This window comes from Prinia subflava, chromosome 4 (assembly GCF_021018805.1).
Source record: "Prinia subflava isolate CZ2003 ecotype Zambia chromosome 4, Cam_Psub_1.2, whole genome shotgun sequence".
NCBI classification, from domain to species: Eukaryota; Metazoa; Chordata; class Aves; order Passeriformes; family Cisticolidae; genus Prinia; species Prinia subflava.
Genome location: NC_086250.1, coordinates 58796197 through 58817586, shown reverse-complemented (window position 1 = coordinate 58817586; position 21390 = coordinate 58796197). Strand labels below are relative to the sequence as shown.

At 42.2% G+C, this 21390-nt stretch overlaps 1 protein-coding gene across 6 annotated transcripts in view; it reads right to left on the bottom strand.

The window, feature by feature from the left end:
- Window positions 1-21390, bottom strand: part of CELSR1 (cadherin EGF LAG seven-pass G-type receptor 1) — a 163489-nt gene that overhangs the window by 85229 nt on the left and 56870 nt on the right. For all 6 annotated transcript variants that reach the window (XM_063396840.1, XM_063396837.1, XM_063396839.1 and 3 more), the window contains exon 2: window positions 10550-11188. In XM_063396840.1, coding sequence (XP_063252910.1) covers window positions 10550-11188 — 639 coding nt within the window. The remainder of the gene's footprint in view (window positions 1-10549; window positions 11189-21390) is intronic.

Here is a 21390-nt window from a genome sequence, read left to right as displayed (position 1 = left end):
TCCATAAATTAGAAATATTCACAGGAAAATCTCACCCTCCCATTTTCTGTGTAATCCAATGCTGTGGTAAATATCATGGCAATTTAGAACCAGGCAGACCTCAAATCAAATCATGCCCCTTAACATCCCAGGCAGTCCCAGAAGCTCTGGTGGAAAGAAGCATAATGGCCAATTAGTGAGCATAACTGAAGATAAGCCATAAAATATTAATAATGCAACAGAAAACCATGCTTAAAGTCAATCTACTAATGTAAGTATGTGTTAGGGAGCTGTTCAGAGCTCTTTATTTTATATGAGAACTATCATCTTAAAAGAAAGGTATACTTAAAAGCACTAATTGTCTATGCTGTGAATCATAGTTCAGTGGTTTAGCATCATGGGATGGGTAGCCCTGGCAAAACAAACTGGTGCTCATCAAATTCTCATTGTTATACATGGAAAGAAAATTCTGAAAAAAAACCCAAAATCAAAAATGTCCCTTTGCTTGTCAAATTAAAAGGATTAGGGTTCAAAAATAATCCCTTAATCTTATGTTTTGGTAGCCTCAAAAATATCTGGTACACAGCGCAGGAACACAAACTGAAAACAAAACGCAGCTTAATCAAGGAAACTGACTTTTTCTTAATGAGTCATGAAAAAGGGATTGTAATGTCACACACATCTTGCACAGAAAATCTCAAAATCCATGTATTTTTAAACCTACAGAACAGATGGAAATTCAAAAGTTACTTTCTTAAAAAGTATTTTTAAATGGAATCATAAAAAATTAATCCAGACAGCTTTCACAGCTTGTACTTAACTCTGCTTACAGCAGTCCAGTGAATTAAAATTCAACCTTTTTGTTAAATACCATTCAATTTTAAAGTAACCTTAAATTATTACCATCTTATTAGAGTTAATACATTTCATTGTATCAATTAGAATGTGTTTAATTATTAATATAAGGCATTCATCTTCATATTTTCATCTTTCTTACAATATGCACATCAGTTATGCTGACCCTTTGAAGCTGGCCTATCTAATTAAAACATGCTTTTTAATTATACTACATGAAAATGTTGTATAAAAGGTCTCATATGCTTCTCCATGGAGAATTTGAGAGACAGCCTGAAGTAAAGTATCTCCATCTTGATTTTAGAAGCTGAAAATTCAGACTGGTGTCTGCTCTGGAAGCTGCACTTCGGGGGCACCGTACAGTGCGGGTCGCAGAACAAAACCCGCCCAGGAGGAGCAGGGCTGGCATGCAGGCACTGAACCATGATGCTCTAAACAAAAGAGCATTTGCAACAACAATGAAGTTGTGGTTCCCACCACGCTCTGCACAACTGTAATTATCTTGATGTTCAAGGCCAAGTGCCTCAGTCTGGTGCTCAACTGTCAAAACTTTCAATCATCATAACACAAAGAACAGAGACACAAGAAACTATTTTATGCTTTTTTTGCTTCCTACCAGGATATCATCCTGATACCCTCATCTCTACACCCAACCATCCTTCCTGCAACTTTCCCATTGTTTATCTACTGATGAGAACAAAAATGTCTATTTTGGGAATTATAAATATATATACAGAAGTCCAACACGTTTTTCATAATTCAGTCCTACTGCTTCCCAGTTTTGTTTCCCAGTTTATTATTTGCAGACAGGTGAAAAGGAGCCCCATTACCTCAATCCTTGGAAGATAAATCTCTTTTTTGTTTTGGAAGATCTAGAATATTTCACTTCAGATGTCCTAGAATTTTTTGGGTTTTTTTGTCTTCACCTCTGATCTGCTGTGAACAATGTGAGGGGATTTTTCAGAATATAAGGTATACTGGAAAAAAATACTATGTCACTATGATTTTATCTTTGCACAAATAACTTATAGGCAAGTGTTTGGGGTTTTCGCCTCCTTTATCTCCTCCTTTTTTCTTATCTGATTTGTTTTCAGTGAGAAAAAACCACCACCACTTAAGGGCAGTCTAATATAAGGGTTACTTTGGGTAGTCACTTAAGGAGTTATCTAACATATAGGTTGTTTTGACATTTAGCAAGTGTATGTGTGGGTAATGAGAATGCACTTGTGAAATTTTAAAATTTTATCCAGCTAACCTTTTTGAAAATAAACAATGGGAAAAACCCCCCCAAATCTTACATTACACAAGGCTCAACTGGCCTAAATTAATAAAAAACACAATTGCAAACTACAGTCACAGAGAAATTTGCTGTTGTTTAATAAACTGCTATTTAAAATATTTTAATGTAGCAAACCTCCTTACGTGTAATTTCTGTCAGACCCATGATCTGCAATGCATATATATGTTCACAATTATGACAGTGTGTGGGAATTTAAGTACATCAGTGAGGATGGGTTTTACAGGTGCCTATAAAATTATAATATCAAATACCCCCACTTTGATTAATTATGCTTCCCTTTGTATATTTTTTATTTTAGTTTTTTTACCAATGATGATATGAAAATGTGCTATAACGAAGGTTTTCAAAAAGCCTGGGAGAACTTGACTCCCATTTAGGTATGGTAACAGAAATACCATCAATATAAAATCGGGAAAATAATTCAAGAAACTGCTCAAAATTGACAGAGCAGTATCACACACAATGAAATACAACAAAAGAGAGTTCACATATGCTAGAATAAAGGGAACCCTAAATTTGGACCAGCCTGTTGTTAACCAGGATGCCAATAGGAAACCTGAGGTGCTCACTGTGTACCTCTCTGTCATTGGACACCCCTGATAAGCTCATACACCTCCTTGCCAAGGGGTGGGAGGAGAGCTCAGGTGTCAGAGGCAGCCAGGTACCCACACCAGGTGAGCTGCTGGCCTTGCTCACACAGTGCCAGCTGCCTGACAGCAAACAGCTTAGCTGGGCACAGTGTCACGTGTTATTTTCACAACAGGTGTTTAATGAAATTTGGCTTGAAAAAAAGAGACTGAAACCAATGTTTCTTTATTCATGGTAGAGGGGCTGGACTAGCTGAACTTCAGAGGTCCCTTCCAACCCCAAACATCCTGAGGTTATACCTGACCATTAGGGCTAGATACTAGACACTGCAGAAGAGCTGGGGCAGCACTTGCCCCACAGATGCAACCCTGTCCCACCACAGTCTGTGCTTGCAGGCCTCATGTCTGCAGGCCTTGACTCTGTACCAAAAACCTGCCTTCTCTTCATATTCCACCATGAAATCACAGACACCAAGGGCATTAAGAGCCAGCAAGTGTAAAAATGTAACTGAGAAAACCATCCTGAAACACCTTACTGTCCAAGTTATCTGTTACTGAATTTTAGCTACATGCTACTTTTACTTTTTTTGTTGTTGTTGTTGTTATCAAAATCTGGGGAGAAAGTGTAAAATGATCAGTGATAGACTCTTCAGCTGACAAATGAGAGGAGGGCCTAATGAAGGGAAGAAGCCAGCCCCACAGCTGTCTTATGGAGAAGAAAAAGAAGATAAGCTGTAATCAGTAAGGAGGATTTCCCAGACACTGAACTGTTTGGAAGAGCTGAATTCATAAGTATATTGGAGATTAATTACTGAGGTACCTCCTGAAGCCAGAGCTAAGTGATTACATTGGTGTGTGATCTGCTACTTGCTTCTACAAAGCACCCATCGTGCCTCCACTGCAGGAGCACCCAGGAAGAACAGGACTCCTGTCAAATAATTCTAAAACTAATTAAAAAAAACAAACACAACATCAAGTCTGTAGCTAGGTTTCCACGTGACAGCAAAGGACTTTGATCAGAGTAAATATTTCCATGGGCAAGGAAGATAAGACACAAGGCTCCAGATGAGGCATCTGAACCCCCAGCACTTGCAGCAGGTCAGCTGAATCAAAGACCATCCCACATGCAGCACCTTGGGCTGAGGGCAAAGAGGGTTTGGACATGACTGAGAAAACTGTGGAACTTTAAACAGTAGCTAGTTTATGCACATCAGGATGAGGGTAATGCGATAAAACTCTTTGCCTGGGTTTAAGAAAAAGCATAGCAGATTGCTGGGAAGGCTGCAGGCCATGAACAGCATTTGAGAACTAAACTGTCAACAAATACACCACAGTAATCCAATTAGTAAAGGCCTTTTGCATCCTGACAAGTGAGCGTAGGTTGAAGATTAGCTGAAGGACACATCCTCCAGATAAAAACCCACTTAGACAAATGGTAGGCCAGTGAGTCCTGTGAATTTCATACAAACTCCAGATTTGCAACATTCATCTCCTGTGACTTGGTGATAGACATGGACAGGGATATTATCTTCACAAATATGAAAATAAAAGACTTCGAATTTGACTGAAATTGTTTACTCTGGTTTTATTGTTTCACTTATCTTCTGGAGGAAACAGTCATGCAGTTGTTATATCTGTGCCACAGCCTCAGGATCACTTGGATCCAGCCATATCCAGCTGTGGTGTGCTGGCCCCATCCCTGCATGCATGAACAGCAAACCTTGCCACAAAAAGAAGCAAGGACCTGTTCTAACATGCACAGCAAATCTCAGAGTTAAACACACCAGGTGAGTGGACACACAGACGTCAGCTGAGAATCTGTGTCAGGAAAGAAATGTCTCTCACAGAGATCCCCCCAGGTTTCCAGCCACGGGCAGCCCAGCAATGGCCCTTCCCCAGCTGCTCTTGACTTGCTTTTGGTGCAGCCCAGGACACACTTGGCTTTCTGTAAGAGCACATTGCCAGCTCATGTCCAGCCTTGCATCCACCAGCGAGGTGGGTGAGTTCTTCCTCTGAATCCCTCCTTGCAGGGCTGCTCTCGATCTGCTCAGCCCCCAGATGTGTTGATACCAGGGGTGCTCCAACCCAGGCACAGGACCTTGCTCATGGTCTTCTTAAACCTCATGAGACTCCCATGGGCCCATTTCTCGAGCTTGCCCAGGTCCCTCTGGATGGATCCCATCCTTCAGGTGTGTCAATTGCCCCACTCAGCTTGGTGTTATCTGAGAAATTCTGCAGAGGATGTGCTCCATCCCTTTGTCTATGTCATTGATGAAGATAATAAATAACAATAATGATAGCTTTTTCCAGCTTTTACCCCAGTCATGCTTTGAGAAGTGTTTGGAGGATTTAAGCATTGCTGTAAGCACTTGGGGGCTTGGAAGGGGCTGGGAGGAAACAGAATTACCTGGCTATACACAACTGCTTGCCATGTCTACACCAACAGAGATGCCTGCTCATTCAGCAAAGGCAGAAAAGGGCTGATGAAACAGAGAAAGTTGAAGATGGATGGAAAAGACTGTGCTGGGATATCAGCCAAGGAGTACTAATTGTAAGGATGAGTCTTGCAAGCAAACAAGTATTTATCTTTCCATCAGATGTGAAAGAGCTGCAGAGAGTCAGGTCCACAACAATCAAAGGGAAGTGCTGATGCTGTTTTGAAGACCTAGTTTCACTACAAGCATCAGAATAATGGCACGGCATAGCACTGCTGAAAAAGAAAAAAAAATTAGAAAATGTCTAAACCTTCAACACTGTCCAGACCTTCACTGGGATCCAATCACCCTCCACAAGCTTTTCCACAATACTGCCACACAGAAACTGCAAGGTAAGGCAACCAGGTATTCAAGTCAAGGCACTGAGAAACAATGAAAGTTAGTCAGCATTCCTCTTCAATTTTTGCTGAAGCCAAAATCAGCAGAAAAACTTCATAAACCCCCACTACGAGTTCAAATTCTGGAAATACTGCAAATCATCCAGCAATCTAGTAACTGTAAACTCTTAAAATTGACTATATGTTTTTTAGAGTATTAGCCTTGCCTAGGTTTTCATCTCTTTAGCATGTAAAACCACCTGGAATCCAGTAGCATAACTCTGAAGACCTAGACTAAAAGACACTGTTAAGGCAGCAATGATACAAAACATTTCAGTATCTTCATTGTGTTCCCTTAATATTTCAGTTAAACATCAGAGAGATGACTCATGAAGCTGTCACATGGCAAGAACAATGTCGTTACATTCATGGCAGTGTTTGTGAATGACAGAATTTCTTGTTTGGTGTTTTGTATTAAAGACAAACTTGGTCCCAGCTGCTTTATAGTGTTGTCAAAGCCCCACAGGCCTGTAAGGATAACATTTGTTCATACTTGCTGTCACAAAACCACAGCCTTTCATAAGCTAAACAAGGAGTTAAAGATGCACTGAGGAAGGAATCAAATTTAGATTTGCTGTACAGGATTTGGCTGTTACACACCTGTGATCCCACCAAGCTGCAGAAGTGCAGCTGAGCGTGGAATTTCAGACCTTCTTGCACAAGATAAAACACTCATTATGACTACTGTGGCTGCCTGAAAGCTGAAATTCCCTGAAAATAAATCCCTCTGGCCTGAAAAAGGAGAATCTGGTATCAGAGTGAGTTGAGAAATTACTATCTGAAGAATGGATATAAGTAAAGATAAAGCAGAAGATATCCTCACATTTACTTGTATGTTCTGTGTTTGCAAGAGCCAAACACTGAGAACCTTCTAAGCAATATGATTAGGAACTTCTGGCAGGATGCTGAGAAACCAGCTATAATTACCTTCTCATGACACAGAGTTTGAATTCATAGCAGGCACATTAGATGTCATGATTCCTCATGTCAGTATGGTATCACAAATACAAATTAGGAGGAAAAAAGTGTAACAGGCAAAAGATCTCTAATTGCTGTATTTGATTACTAGAATGATTTACCACCACGTAAGATTTCTCCTCTCTCTGAAGTGAAATCCAAGGAGAGATGCAAAGGATATGGGGAATTCCCTGATGATCTTTTTCCCCTACAAACTGCTCCTTGCTAGGGGTTGCATAGCAAAGGAGGCAGAGAGAATGTAATAATGCTAAGGAGAACTGTGGGAACATTAAATCTCTTCTTTATTTTAGGAGTTGGTGGTTTGTTTTTTGTTGGTTTTTTTTCCCATTAGAGTGTTTTTTTTCTGTGTCAATTAAATTTTGCTTTTTGGGAACATGACCATAGAGGAGAGCAGTCTTGGTGGCTGCTGAGCAGGAGGACCACAAGAACAGCACTGGAGGAGGCACCCACTCATGGCAGGGACAGTGGGAATTTACACCCAAAAAGGTGCTGACTTACGGCCACAGTGCTGTGCTCTGTAGGAGGAGCAGGATGGGGCTGGAAGTACAGTTCATGCAGGAACTGCTGTGGCATCCATGCCCCCAAAACTGGTGTGGATGCCATGATGCATTTCAATTTCAGGGGATTGCCCCTGGGGAGTACAGACAATTCCACCTGTTTTCAAGTCTTCACCTACATTTCATCTCTGCTGCTTCTGCAACCCTCAAAGGTCTATGAAGCTGGAAAAATTATACAGGCTTCATATAGTGTTCAATAAATTTGTTTGCTTAACTAAAATTACATCCTTTAACCTTTAGTCATGCACACAGCTCTCTGCCATCAATGGCATAACTATTAGTGTGTACATTGTTCACTTCTCTACGTTAATTTGTATATAAAGAAGTTAAAGGGGTTGTAAGTCTGAAAAAAAGAAAGGATTAAAAATATATGTACTTCCTCACTCACTCCTTACATCACAGGAAGTGAAGCTAATTCCAAATCACCCCAGCCTAGCCAGTAATCGGGTTTCAGAAATACCTTGCAGAAGCTCAATTTACCTTTGCACCCGTAACAGAAGACTCCTGAAGACAGAGAAACTTTCATCATGTATAAATGACTAACAATTACATCAAACCAAATGGAGGGCTTCAAAGCAGGGTGGAAAAATGGAGGGAAATTCCATCCTATTAAGATAGGACATAATTGTCTTGTACAGGAAATAAACACTATATTTTTAGCAGGCGACCAGTCAGATAGAATCAGTAGAGGGTTATGATTGTGTAGTGATTTCTCATTAAACTGCAGCCTATCTCCCCAGAGAGATGACAGATCTTAGTATTTTCTTATAATTATTTTTCTATGTAGGCTCTTAATTGGGAAATGGAAACATGAGAGCTCCCAAAGCAGGGTGCATTTCATAGACTATTACCATTTGTATTTCATCTTTATAATTAATTCAATGATTTGTAAGTATCTCATACTGGTATGTTACTACACCAAGTTAGTACCATGGTAAAATTTCAGTAGTACCTGAGTCTTCCAACCTCAGACTTAGCAATTCTCTGATCATTCCAATTTATGGCCACTGCATTCCTTGAGCAAACACTGCTGCTATTGAAACCAACCTATACTATTTGCATATCAAATAGATAGAAAATCTGGATTGCTGTAAACAATAAATTCACATCCAAGCTGAAAACACAATATTATGATTAACAGATATAAACTGATCTTGCAAATGGATATTAATATATTAAAAAAAAAATAAAATAACAGGTAAAATAACAGTACTTAAAGGAGATTGGGACAAAATTCAATAATGCATCTTCATGAAATATTTCTGGTAATAGATTACTTGTTGATAACTTTTTCAACCTTGCTCTGTAAAGGGGATGAAAATCAACAAACTAATAGCCACGACATGTGGGTAGATGTTTGGGTTTGATGAACAAAACACTGTAATGCAACATGGAACCTAAAGGCATCAAAGTAACTTCAACCAACCACAGAACCAATACTAGATTTCTACCGCATTCATCCGGTAACAAAACAGAAATATTCAACAATATTTCTATTAATTTTTGGGATCAGGTATTCCAGCACCCTCTTTATCATGGTTGGAAGTGTTTTTCCCTGGCCAGTCTGAATGTGATCAAACTGTCCTTCCAAAGGAGAAAGTGTTTCACTCAAGTGTAGTTAACCTTGTAGTTAACCTAAAGACAGCAAAGCTATAAGCAGTGCTCACTCCTTAACTTCTGACCACTTTAATATCCTGGCAGCAGGACAGTCAATTTTTAACTCAACAACTATGCACTGAAAAGAGACTTACAGATCAAATCTTTCTTTGGGTATGAATATGATGCTTCTCTTCTAAATATGTACTGTGTTTGTTCTGACGACAGCATTAAGTATTAAACGCTTTCATCAATTATTAATATAAGCTTATTATCTTTAATTTAAAAAGTATATTTAGCCTTTTCTTCTGAAGATTTCTAGCAAGCGATTCTAAAAATGTGATGGAATGCATGTAATTCCAAAACTAAGACATGGTTGTATTAACTTCATTTTTATGCATATCTTAGGTTAATGAATCTTGCTACTTCTAAGCATTCCTGTTTACAGTACAAAAGAATAAAAACATTTTAAATGAAATCTACTGATCATAAAATCTATTTTGTGATGCCAAATTCTGTGTGTATTGTGTATTTATGGATAAAGGACTTTAAAATGTATTTCACTGTGGAAGTCATTCAAGAGAAGCTTGGTGGGAAAGTAATTCAACAAACACCAATTATCCCAACCATCTCACAGTTCTGTTCAGGGTTTCTCCCATCAGGCAAAAAAATTATCCCAATCTTCCTAGAAAGGTCCTGCTGCCCCAAGCCCTGCATAAATTTGAGGGAGCATCTCCTGTCCCCCGTGATGGGAAAAGCCCAGTTGCTTTGCTGCCACATCTCTGCTCACCAACTCCTGGCTCCTTCCACGGTCACATTTTTGATGACAGCCCTGAGGCAAACACCAGAGACTGTGAAGGAAAACCCTTCCACCTGGAGGGATGGATCCACATCAACTAGATTTTTTTTACATCAGAATTTAAATAATTTATGTTTTCAATTTTTCATAACTTCAGCAGTGAGAGGCAGCGTTGAGAACCAACCCCCCCTGCTTCACCCCTTGTTTGCAGGGGTCACAGCAGATATTGCTGAGCTGTCAGTGTAAATTACAGCTGGCAGCACGTCAGTGCAGAATGCTTAAATGTGTGTGCAATTTCAAATACATAAATAATCCCAGTGACTTTACTGAAGCACCAGAAAACATTCACCTCATAGTCGTTCGTAACTTCTCAGGAGTGTTTGAGAAGGAGCACTTTGATCTTTATTAGCTGTCAAGCCCATGATGAGGCAAAGTACGTTCCTCAGTGGGCTGTGGAGACAGGCCTGGAAGCAGCTATGTCCTTCTGGAGTTTTATCTGAACATTTACAAACCAGAGCTGACTAAGAGTATTTCCCTTAAGTGTGCATTATTGCAGCTTTTTGGGAACAAGAACAATCCTATTGCTCTGTGCTGGGTGATGGCCAAGGGCTGAGGAGCTCCTGCTGAGGCCGTGCACCCACACTATGCCCTGGGATGTGAAGGGCCTGGAACGGGTTTACATGCAAACCCATGAACCAGGAGCTGTGTCCCACCTTTTTCCTTCCAGACAGAAGAAATGTGTTTGCATAAAGCATTCTGAGCAGCAATTCACACCGTGCAAATCTCTTCAGCAGCTGACAGACTCCCTGCATGACCTGGAGCAAGGCACGGTTCCTACCCCCGTGCATGCACAGAGATATGGGACTTACCCTAAGTGACACTCACAGACTTCTCCTGGCTAGAAGGCAGCAACAGGAGTTTTTCTCCCCTTGACCAAGAATGCCAGCAATTTCAGCTTGACACAGAGCTGGCCTGGCTGATGGTCTACCATATAAATCACGGGTCAAAGATAAGATAAACACATACCGGTGTAGTCCTCGTAGCACTCGCACGTGTAGCCGCCCTCGCGGCTGCGGCAGAGCCCGTTGCTGCCGCAGGGGCTGGAGTAGCACAGGTCGATCTCCGTCTCGCAGTAGTCCCCGGTGAAGCCCGGCGGGCAGCGGCACCGCAGCCCGTTGATGGGGTGGATGGGCCGGAACAGCACCGTGTTGGAGCTGATGAACGGCGCCGAGCTGTCGAACTTCAGCACCGAGACACACTTCATGTAGTTCTCACAGGGCTCGCGCAGGCAGATGTTGTCATCGAAGGGCAGCACCCTCTGTGTCGAAATCATGGTCAGCAGCGTCCTGTTGAGGTAGATCTGCTCCTGCAGGTCCTCGGAGGGGAAGAACTTGTTTCGAATGCCGCCTGGGAGCAAGGCTGAGAAGGTCACGTTCAGGATGTTGGAGCTGACGTCCGTGTCATTTTGGATGTTGAAAACAAAGATGCCGTCCTTGGCAGTGGAGAGCACGGTTGCCACCCCCTCCACAAAGAGGGACAGGAGGGGAGACAGGAACCTCTCCTGGGACATGTTCTCCAGCCGCACTGTGATGCTGTTGGTGAGCATGTCGTCCGTGATGATGGTGACACGCAGGGTGCAGACTGCAGTGACACTGTGGACACCATCTGAAGGGAAGAGAGAAGAATAACAGCCATGTCAGAGAGCAGGCTTCAACTACGGACAAGGAGGCTCCCACAGCCTCCTGAAAATGAATCAGACCTGCCAAGGCAGTCAGTTCAGGGCACCAGGATGAGAGAGGGAAATGTATCCACCTTATGCTGTTATTGCCATTGCCTTTTCTCAGGAAAACAAGATAAAATTTCTTAAGAATTGTAACTCGAAGGATGCAAGACATCTCAAAGAGGTCAGATCCTGGGCAAATAACTAGCAAGAGTTACTGTGGGAACAGTATGAGGGCCCCATGATGGCCAAGGGAAACCAAGAGGAAGGGGACACTCATGGCAGTGATTGCTAATCTACAACTGGTGCTGGGAAGCTATTTCTTTTCACAGCACAATACCAAAACTATCTTCTTTAGGTATGGTCACAACACCAAAATTATCTTCTTCAGGTATGGTCTTCAGGCTTAAGGAGCCAGAACTCTGCACAGGCAGAGAACTGTGACCAGAGCTTCAGATATAAGTTATGTACGGAAACAACTCTTCACATTTGAGTGCTGGAACTTCATTTCTCACAGGTAACTTCTTAAAAATATTTTATGAATATGAGAAAAATATTTAAATAAAATATGCCTGTAGTGAATAGCAGACATTAAAAACTCTTCCATTTTATCCTTCCTTTAGGGCATTTCTGATACCGCTGTGGCTGTTCTGCAATAAAACCAATAATTATAAAAATACAGCACTAATACCTAACACTGGACTGAGAGGTGCCACTGTAACATTTCAGGACACCCTGAGGCTTACAGTAGTGCTGTGAATGTACAAACTCTAGATTATTCTGTCATTATGGAAAATAATTATGACACAGTGAGTGCTAAATTTAATCCAACTTCAATGCAAGCATGCAAAGGGAAGTTGCATCATCACTGAAATCAAATCACTTACTTTAATTCTGTCTCCTTGCTAACATTAGGGACTCATTAAAATACAGACTGCATTACCGAAAATATGGTTAGCATTAGAGCAGCATCTAGAAATCCCAGATGAGATCAAGAGTGGCTTCCGATAGGAAATGTTCCTTCTGAAAGATGTCACAGTGTAAAGAAACAACCTTAAATGGGCCTGAGTTCATCTCATGAGACAGATTAATTGGTTTAGTGGCCAATATGAGGCCCAGAGTGGGGTTAAGAACTGAGTCCAGTTTCCTTAGGTCACAGCTCAGTGTCACAGCCATGGTTGGAAGTATCCCAGTGATAATAATTACACAAGTATTAAGCCTGCTATTAAGCCTGTTTTCAATTAAACCACAAGGCACGTGCAGAAATGGATTTTGAATCACATCAGTGTAAAATTGCATCATGAACTGCATTTAAATCAATCAGTGTGAGATCAAAATTCTAACAGCATGGACTGCTAAATGTCATTTTGCTAAGGTTTGTTATCTCAAAGTGTAACTTTATGACCTAATATATTCACACAGAAATAGAATAGAAAAAATCAGAATGATTTCTTTCCTACTCACTGTCACCACTTCATCTCAAGCGTGGTTTTGTTTTAAAAAAATGTATTGTTTGAAGATTTTTCCTCCAGTTTTATAGCAGCAATATAGTCAATCACAGCAGCTTAATTAACAAAATGGCTTTTGACACCCTCCTCCTATCAGGTTGTCTGCAAAAGCTCAGTTGTTGACTTTTTCCCCACTGAAGCAGCTTTTATGCAAATAGAAAAATCTCTTACTCTGTGTCCTGCTTTAACTTCTGCCTGGCTAAAACCAATCGGCCAGGAGGGGTCATTGTCTGGAGTGTTCTGTTTGACTTCTCCCAGGTAACAAGTGACAAGAGGAAATGGCCCCAGATTGCTCCAGGGGAGGCTTAGATTAAGTATGAGGAAGAATTTCTCCACCACAAGGGTGCTCAGACACTGGAACAGGCAGCCCAGGGAAGTGGTGGAGTCACCATTCCTGGAGGTGTTGAAAAGATGTGTAGATGTGGCCCTTAGGGACATGGTTAAATGGTGGGCATGGCAAGGCTTATGGGTTTATGGTTGGACTCGATGATCTTAAAGGTCCTTTCCAAAATAAACAATTCTATGATTCTATGTGTCCATCACAGAAGTTCACATACCAGCTTTCATTTTCTCCCAAGTCTGCAAAAATCTTTATCTTCTCTCCCTCAGACTCATTCTAGAAATGTGTAGTCTCAGCTTCCATCAAGACCCAAAGCAACCTTTAAAACCTTTTTTTGATTAGTAGCCAAAATCCTCATTGCAAACTCCCCCTACACGGTCTGTGGATTTCTGGCCAACAGACAATACAGGATACCAGTATTTTCATAAATTACATCCTCAGACTAGTTTACCCATGTCTGTCATCTACACAGCTCAATCCCTATGAAAACTATTCATGGTTTTTTTTCCTAAAGCAATTGACATTTGCCTGTTTGTCCCATAGGGTGTCTGAACTATTTTGCTATTTGTTGCACAATATGCTACAGAAGTTCTCTCATACCAGCCAGAATGCTGGACAATGGGTCCTTTTTTAAAGAAAACACTATGATCTACAGCCCATGGTATGTATAGTAAGAAGACAAACTACGATCCACTGTCTGACAATGCAGTAGAGTCTACAAACTGTCATAATCAATATCAACTGCCACAATACGCAAGAGCTTCCCAGCATTCACAACAGCTATTCTGACACAGTTAATAAATCACTGGGAAAAGCCTGGTGTCAGATACCACACAGCCTCCTTGTTCCATGGGCAGCACAAAAGAAAACTGGGCACAGACATATAGCTGCAAAATGAAGTTGTGTTTTAAAAGCCAACTCAGCTTTGTGCAACCCTGTTGCAGAGCATTAAAAGAAAAAGAGAGTAAAAAAGGAGCAGAGCATGTGTACTATAGGCAACAAAAGAATGGCACAGCTATAGAGCTGGCTGGACAAGCGCCTCTTTCATATCACCAGTTAGGCTGAGAGCAGCATCACAGGATCTGATCATCTATTCATTCAGAAACTCAAGGAAAGTTGAAACAATCTGTGGTTTTATGAGACCAAATTAGTATCTATTCTACTTTCAACAGACAACATTCGCTTTGAGGCTGGGAACAAGTACAATTAAAAAAGTAGATTTTTTTTGTCTTTTTTAGGAAATTACTTAAGCCCTAAATACCCAGTAATGTATGTGTTTTGAGATTTACAACTGAAATACTTCATGAATGTTTAAAATGTTTCCTGCCAGAAATGCCAGAGAATTACCATTGGCCTTCAGTGTTTGAGATGCCCACCACATGCAGCTACCAAGCTGCTAAAAAGGCTCAAACCATCTGAGTTTCCAAAGGTCTTATGATACAGCTATAAGAAGTCTCTATCATATTATGGCAGGTGCAAGATGGTTTCAGTCAGGGGTGTTAAACAACCTTCAAGTTGTTACACTAGAAAATTCTGGCTGCACTTTACTCTTTGGAGCAGATCTTGGAACAGATGAGTGCACACACATTCCCCAGGCTCAGCTGTCACCAGTTCTCATAGCCATCATGTGAGGGCTTCAGCAAACCAGCTGGGTGCAGGAGTCCTCCTAAGGAGCTCCAAACACTCAGATCATGCTGGCATCCTGCAAAGAGTGATTTGAGCAGACAGCCTGGATCCTAGCAGCCCAAGCCACCCAGATAGCCTGAGGAAAGGGAAACACAGGACAGACCCAAGGAAAAAAAAAGCATTGAACCAATCCTTTTGTTGGCTTGGCTCCTGATTAGCCCTGTACCAATGGCTTTTGTCACTTTGTCCTTGAGTTTCTCTTCCATAAAATAGGGATAATAACACTTAACATGTACACTGTGAAGTAGGGGGCACAGATGATGAAATGGTGAGACATGGGGGTAAAAGCAACACAATGTCCTTAAGAAATCATAAAAGGTTCTCCTAAGAGCTGTCACAGCCAAGTTTATCAAAAAAAGGGGGAAAGATTAAAATAAGAGTCTTAATGTCTCACAGACCTGTGAACAACCAAAGAGAGTTCTGAACAGCCTGGTGGTTACACCAAAAATGTGTTTATTACAAAGGTAGTCCCCACACACATAATTTTTATTCTGGCAATATTATTCTATGTATAATTACCACAAAAGTGCTCTCTAGAAGGTGGAAATCAAAGCAGACTGTTGTCTTTTGAGTCATTGTCATTGCTGAAGAGATTTCAAACTAGAATTGAATTCATCTTCATCTGTCATCAAATTAATGAAAAGATCTAATAGCAAACACATACCCTGATGCATTACAAAGTAAAGAGAAGACAAGAAAGGCTGATGAAAGCTTGACACTCTCTAAAATACATTAATAACTAGAAAATTGACTAAATAGGCATTGTTTCATTATTACCTTTACTTTACAACAAACCTTATCAAATCTGATACTTTAATCTCAGCTTTCTATCTTTTGGCAGTCCATAAACCAAATAATTTTATTATCTAGAAATGTAAACACAGCAAAGTTTAACTGAAATGCATATTTGGCAATGGCAGCACCTGGCCAGAAAGGTTCTTTTGTTTCTCTTTTAAGTTTGCAGAAATAAAATAATTAACACATTTTTTTAGCTTATTACATACAAAGGCCTTAGTACCAAATTTGAAAGCTGCAGACTTTATAGAAATACTTTAGCATCAGAGCTTTCCTTCACAGATATACCACCCCAATCCCATTCAAATTTTGCTTTGTAACACATCTTGAAATAGCAGATGTCAGTCTTTAGGACAGTCATGCAAAATCCTTGGCTAGCAATCCAGAGGCTCAGATAACCTCTTGCTCTTCCCAAACCATAAGAAGCAGCCATGGCCATGGGTAGCAGCCATTGCTTGGTAACAGGCCTAGGAATGATCAAAGGTGCATCCCCATTGCTTCCAGCCATGTCTGTCCATATGGGAGTTAATCCATACCCAGTCCAGCACTAAACCTGGAATTGCTGATGAGGATGTCATGCTTTTAGCATCCTCTCCACTGCTTGGGTGACAGTGGCACATCAGTAGCACCAGGTCCCAGAAATGAATACTGCAGGCAATGCTTGGCTGGCTGAGCAGGGCTGGCACCCAAACCACACTTCCCACTGAGCAAACAGCAGCAAAAAATCAGCAGATGTCAATAAAAGTGAGACAGAGTGCACAGTCCTCCACGGAGCTGTAGTTTGCCTCAGAGAATCTGCCAGCATTGCAGGGCTGACTCCTGTCCTTGCATTGTGCTTCCATCACCATGGAAGCAGACTGAAAATGCATAAAATGTCAATGTGTTAATATCATCCCTTCCAAACCACTGCTGTAGGCACTCATGAGTAGAAATAAGAAGTCTATGAGCATCCATAAGATAAACTCCCTAAAATATCTTCTGTGTTATGGAAAAGTTCAGGAGCTTATAATGCAAAGAAAATGTCCTGAAAGAAAATAAACTGGACAGGAAATAGCAGGTGGAAACCTAAGTAAGATTCCTTGCTGAAACACCAGGAAAGCATGACCAGAATGGAAAAGGAAAATGGGCATAATTGTGAATTTACAGATACCTCATCTCAGGGTTTTCCCAGACAGCAAGCAGCCTCACTGAGGAAGCGTTTCAGGATAGAAAGTGTGTATGACCCCAATGTTAGTGTCCCCTCAGGGCACCCTGGAAAAGGAAGCAGGGGATGGTTTTGGTCTTAGCTTTCCAAAAGACAAGAGCAATGTCTAGTGGCAAATATCCTCTCCATGTCCCTAAAGGGTCTTTGTTTTGTAGCAGGAACAGCTCAAACTGCAAAGGCCTCTTCTGCTAGAGAAAAGTGATCTTAAATGGTACAGTAACAGAAAAGTAACATCCATGAGAAAACCACTCCATCACTTGCTTTGTAAAAATATAAGCATACTGTGTATAATATCCTATTATTTCTTAAATAGGCATTAATGAATTCTGTCAAAGCCTCCTTTTCTTCAGAATCAGAAACACTGCTGATGAGCAATTCTATCATTAAGTCAGGTTGGATGCAACTACACGGAGTTGACCGTCCTTGGCCACATGAAGCTTAAGTTGTTGATTTTGTCCCTTTGTTTCAGGCTGCCAGTCAGCTTCCTGCATTTAGGAGCACTGACTGCCAACACAAGTTGTGGGCTTTGGAAACAATACATAAAAATAACTATCTATTATCCACACAATGCCAAAGGTTCATGTTGGAACCACTGCTCTGAAGAATGTCAAAGTCCAGGTCTGCTCCCAAGCCCATTACGCCAACAGGAAGATTCTCATTGACTTCAGTGGGCTTGACTCCCTGCCAAAATTTGGCCTAGAGCCTAATTCCCAGAGTCACTGCCAGTGCACTCACACAGAGCTTCACTCCCAACCCTGCAGCCCCAAACAAGAACAGTGCCCAGGAAATGGCTTAGGGTTGAAAAATCAGAACAGCAAGAGCAGAAAGCAAAACATGAGGGATGAGCAGAGCATGCGTGTGGACACTATAAACGTGCCACAAGAACTGCACCTCCTGAGTTGTAAAGGTGCTAAGGGTTTTCCTAAAATCAGGTGTCTGAATGTGTACCTCAACATCTCTCAATGTGCAGGAAGGGTGAGCAGCTGCAGCCATCCCTTAGCAGATGCTCTGTTTTGAAAACATTGGCCTATGTTGTCTAGCATCATTTGGAGGAAACAAGGTTTGGAGCACTCACAGGAAGAGGGAAGACAAAGATGTGTTACCTGGTGTTATGGGAGTATTTCAGATTACAGGGTGAGGTAAAACAGGAGGCAGCTGAGGTACATGGGGTATGCAAGTACCTTGGCATACCCAGTCCTGACTGAGCTGCAGGGAAGGGAAAAATCCTGGGTTAGACATGTCTTTAAGGGAAAAGAAGGTACCTGGGATTAACTGCAGCATGACTGGCAGACTGATAGAAGACAAGCAATAGTCCACCCTGGCAGAGTGAGTGCTAGTGCCAGTGACCAGCTCTCCTTAAACCAGCATTAACCACATTACCTCCAGCACCCTCCTGCTGCCACTGCAGCAACCCAGGGGTCTGTCACAGGCCACCCAGGCCATGGGGAATGCACCCAGGCCATGGGGTATGCACCCAGGCCATGGGGAATGCACCCAGGCCATGGGGAATGCACCCAGGCCATGGGGAATGCACCCAGGTCATGGGGTATGCACCCAGGCCATGGGGAATGCACCCAGGCCATGGGGAATGCACCCAGGCCATGGCTATGCCAGGCTGTGCCTTGTCACTGCACTGCCCCACGGCAGCATCAGCCACATCCCCACTTGTGAAATCATGTCAGGGTCATTGCAAACAATGGATCCCAAGAAGTGTGTTCAGACACTTCCAGGCAAAGCCACCTCTTCTGCTCACAAGCTGCAGGTACTCGCAATTTCAAGCCAAACCTTAATGTACTTCTTTTTGCAAAGAAGATGAATATCTGGGACACCTGGGGAAAGTGGGCAGTGGCACTTGGGGCTCTTATCCCACAGTTCTCTTGGCAGCAGCCATAGCTGTACCAAGCTAAATCAAACAGCTAAAAATACCCAAATTGTGGGAGGAGAAATTGTGCATAAAGCAACTGTGGATTCCCGATGGGCATAAGAGAAAAAAACAAACCAATTTTGGCATCATTATCTTTAATGTAGCCTGTGCTGTTCAGGATTATTTACTTTGTACACAATACTGAAAAGAAAAAGAGCATATTTCAGTCTGCAGCTTAAACAGGGAATTAAGAAAAAATTGATGCCAACTGGATTGCTCAGTGTTGTACAAGATTGCTGTTCTGAAACCAGCACCTGCAAGCTGAGAATTTTGAAATGTTAATTGGGTTGATAACACTAGTCTGGGGGAACATTTCCAGAGGGTAGGAGGTAAAGCAAGTTGCATCTGCCGGCAGGAATAAGCACTCTTGAATTCTAACTGCAGGAAGGCTGAAGATACACCTAATTTCCTTGAACACCCTCCCACAGAACCACTTCTTGCTCTTCAGGTACCTGGTGCTCATGGGCTATAGTTTCTGTAGGGGATGAGATGCAGGCAGGGAATGCTGACAGGGATGCAGGAGCAACAGGTTGAACAAGGAAACAAGTCCCTGTCCTGAGCAGAAGGCACAAGTAGAAGGATTTGGGATACTCAGAGGGAAGTATGATATGTGGGAAGATAGCGTGAGCATGCTAACAACCAGCTCCTTACAGACTATTTAACCAAAGAGGAGATTTTCCTTCTAGCTAAAATGCAAAGCGATTTTCCTTCAAGGTCCTGCACACCTCCCTGTACCTCAGCTGGTTTTCCTTGTTAGCAAGGACTGCTCAGACTCCCCTGGTGGGGAGCACAGCCCAGCCTTGCCCTGCCCTGCTCTGGGCCATGCCAGCCCCTGGTGGGGTGTACAGGCAAGGAACCCTTCCCCACTGCTTCTCCACAGCCAGCTGCCAGCCACAATGCAGATTCCAGACTCCTGCTGAAGACAAGGATTTCCATGTAATGCTAAAGTCCATGGAAACTGTGCATCTCACAGCACTCAGTTCAGCTGAAAAACCCCACTCCAGATCGCTACACCAGATAAATTCATAGACTGACTTGCTGGGGGCTCCAGCACCTCCCACAAAGCTTGATCTTATTTCATATATAATCATTTCATATATAATCAAAACTATTGCCTAATTACTGCAACAATTTTCTCTGAACTTTAAAGGGAGAGGTGTTTAATATCATTCACATTTTCATTCCAATTAAATGCAGAGCTAAACGTTGTTGGCCAAAAGATAGTTTCCCAGCAGACTTGCATGGCTTGCAGCCTCATCTCGCAGTGGTGGCTGCAGTGGCTTGGGTGGGGCACTGCAGGCAGGCAGAGATGCCACCATTGGGTGAATGAAGCCCAGGCACAGGGAGCACTGTTGTCCACTCACCCCACAGCCAAAGGGCTTTTCCTGGGCCTCCAACTCCTCAGCTGTAACCAGTGATATACAGGAGGCAAAAATCCATGAAAGCACTGGACAAACAGCTGCAGTCACGGGATGCTCCAGCGTTAAATCTCCATTCAGGCCATGGTCTTCAAGTAATGATGCATTTTATACAGAGGACATAAGAGCAGCGTGCTTACCCCGTGATGCTTTTACGTCACTTACCCCACTTCAAAAGGGACAGCCCCTGTGTGGGCTGAGCTGCTGGGGAGACAACCCAGGGGTCACCATAAAAGCCTCCATTCTCCTCACAGCCACACATCCCCTGCAAACACTTTTACTCACTGTGTCTGATTAAAGCAAGAAGCTCCCCAAGCAAGCCAGAGCTCTATTCAAAACTCTCTCTTTGCAGTTTCAAAGCAGGAATGGATGAAAACTGTTTTGAGGATGGCAAAAATGAGGTGAGAAGAATTGGAGTGGGGACCTGGGAATTTCAAAACTGGGAGCAGTGATAACGAAATTGCTTCTCTGCCTCACTCTTTGCACCCATACTGCATATTAGTAACCTCAAAGGTATCCTTTCAAAACAGCATCAGCAAAATGAAGTCCATCAGGTTTATTTTTCTAAAGGTCTCCATATTCCCATGTTGCTTTTGCCTGGAGATATGCTCTGCTCCTTGCTGTGACCCTCACTGAAATCATGGGGACACTTCCTGTTGGATGGGGTTCAGGTTTGCTATCTTGAGTGGAAAAAAGAAGGGAACAATGAAAGAAAGACAACAGTTATGTTTTTCTGATGTCATGTCTCTTTACAGACAAGCTTTCAAAATAGTTATGTATCAACTGAAAGCTCTCTGAAACAGAAAACCACCAGAAAAATTCAGCTGTAGTAGCTGAACAGGTTGATGACTGTGCTCATGCACTATGGAGGCCCAGCTCAGGGAAACTGGAGGGTTCTTAGGCATATGGGCTCTTCTTAGTTTTGGTTTTCTGTGGTTTCTGTCATCCTAAGGCATTTGCAAATTAATACAAGGTAAAAACAGAGGGCTATCCCTCTGGGACAGGGTTAGCCAAAATGGCTACACATCAGCTTCCACAAGCACCAGGCACAGGAAAAGTTGGTTCAGCTACTCCTTCTGCCCCAGGAGACTCAGACTCAGACATGAGGGACCCACATAAACAAGTAACACTCTCAGGCTGCTTCAGTTCTCAAATTTTTTGATGGGAGCAATGATGGGGCATGGATGTCTCACCTGTAGCACACATGTCCAAAAGAAAAGGTTTCAGAGCCTTTATAACTCTACCATTTCTCCCTTCCTCTCTCAAGCTCAA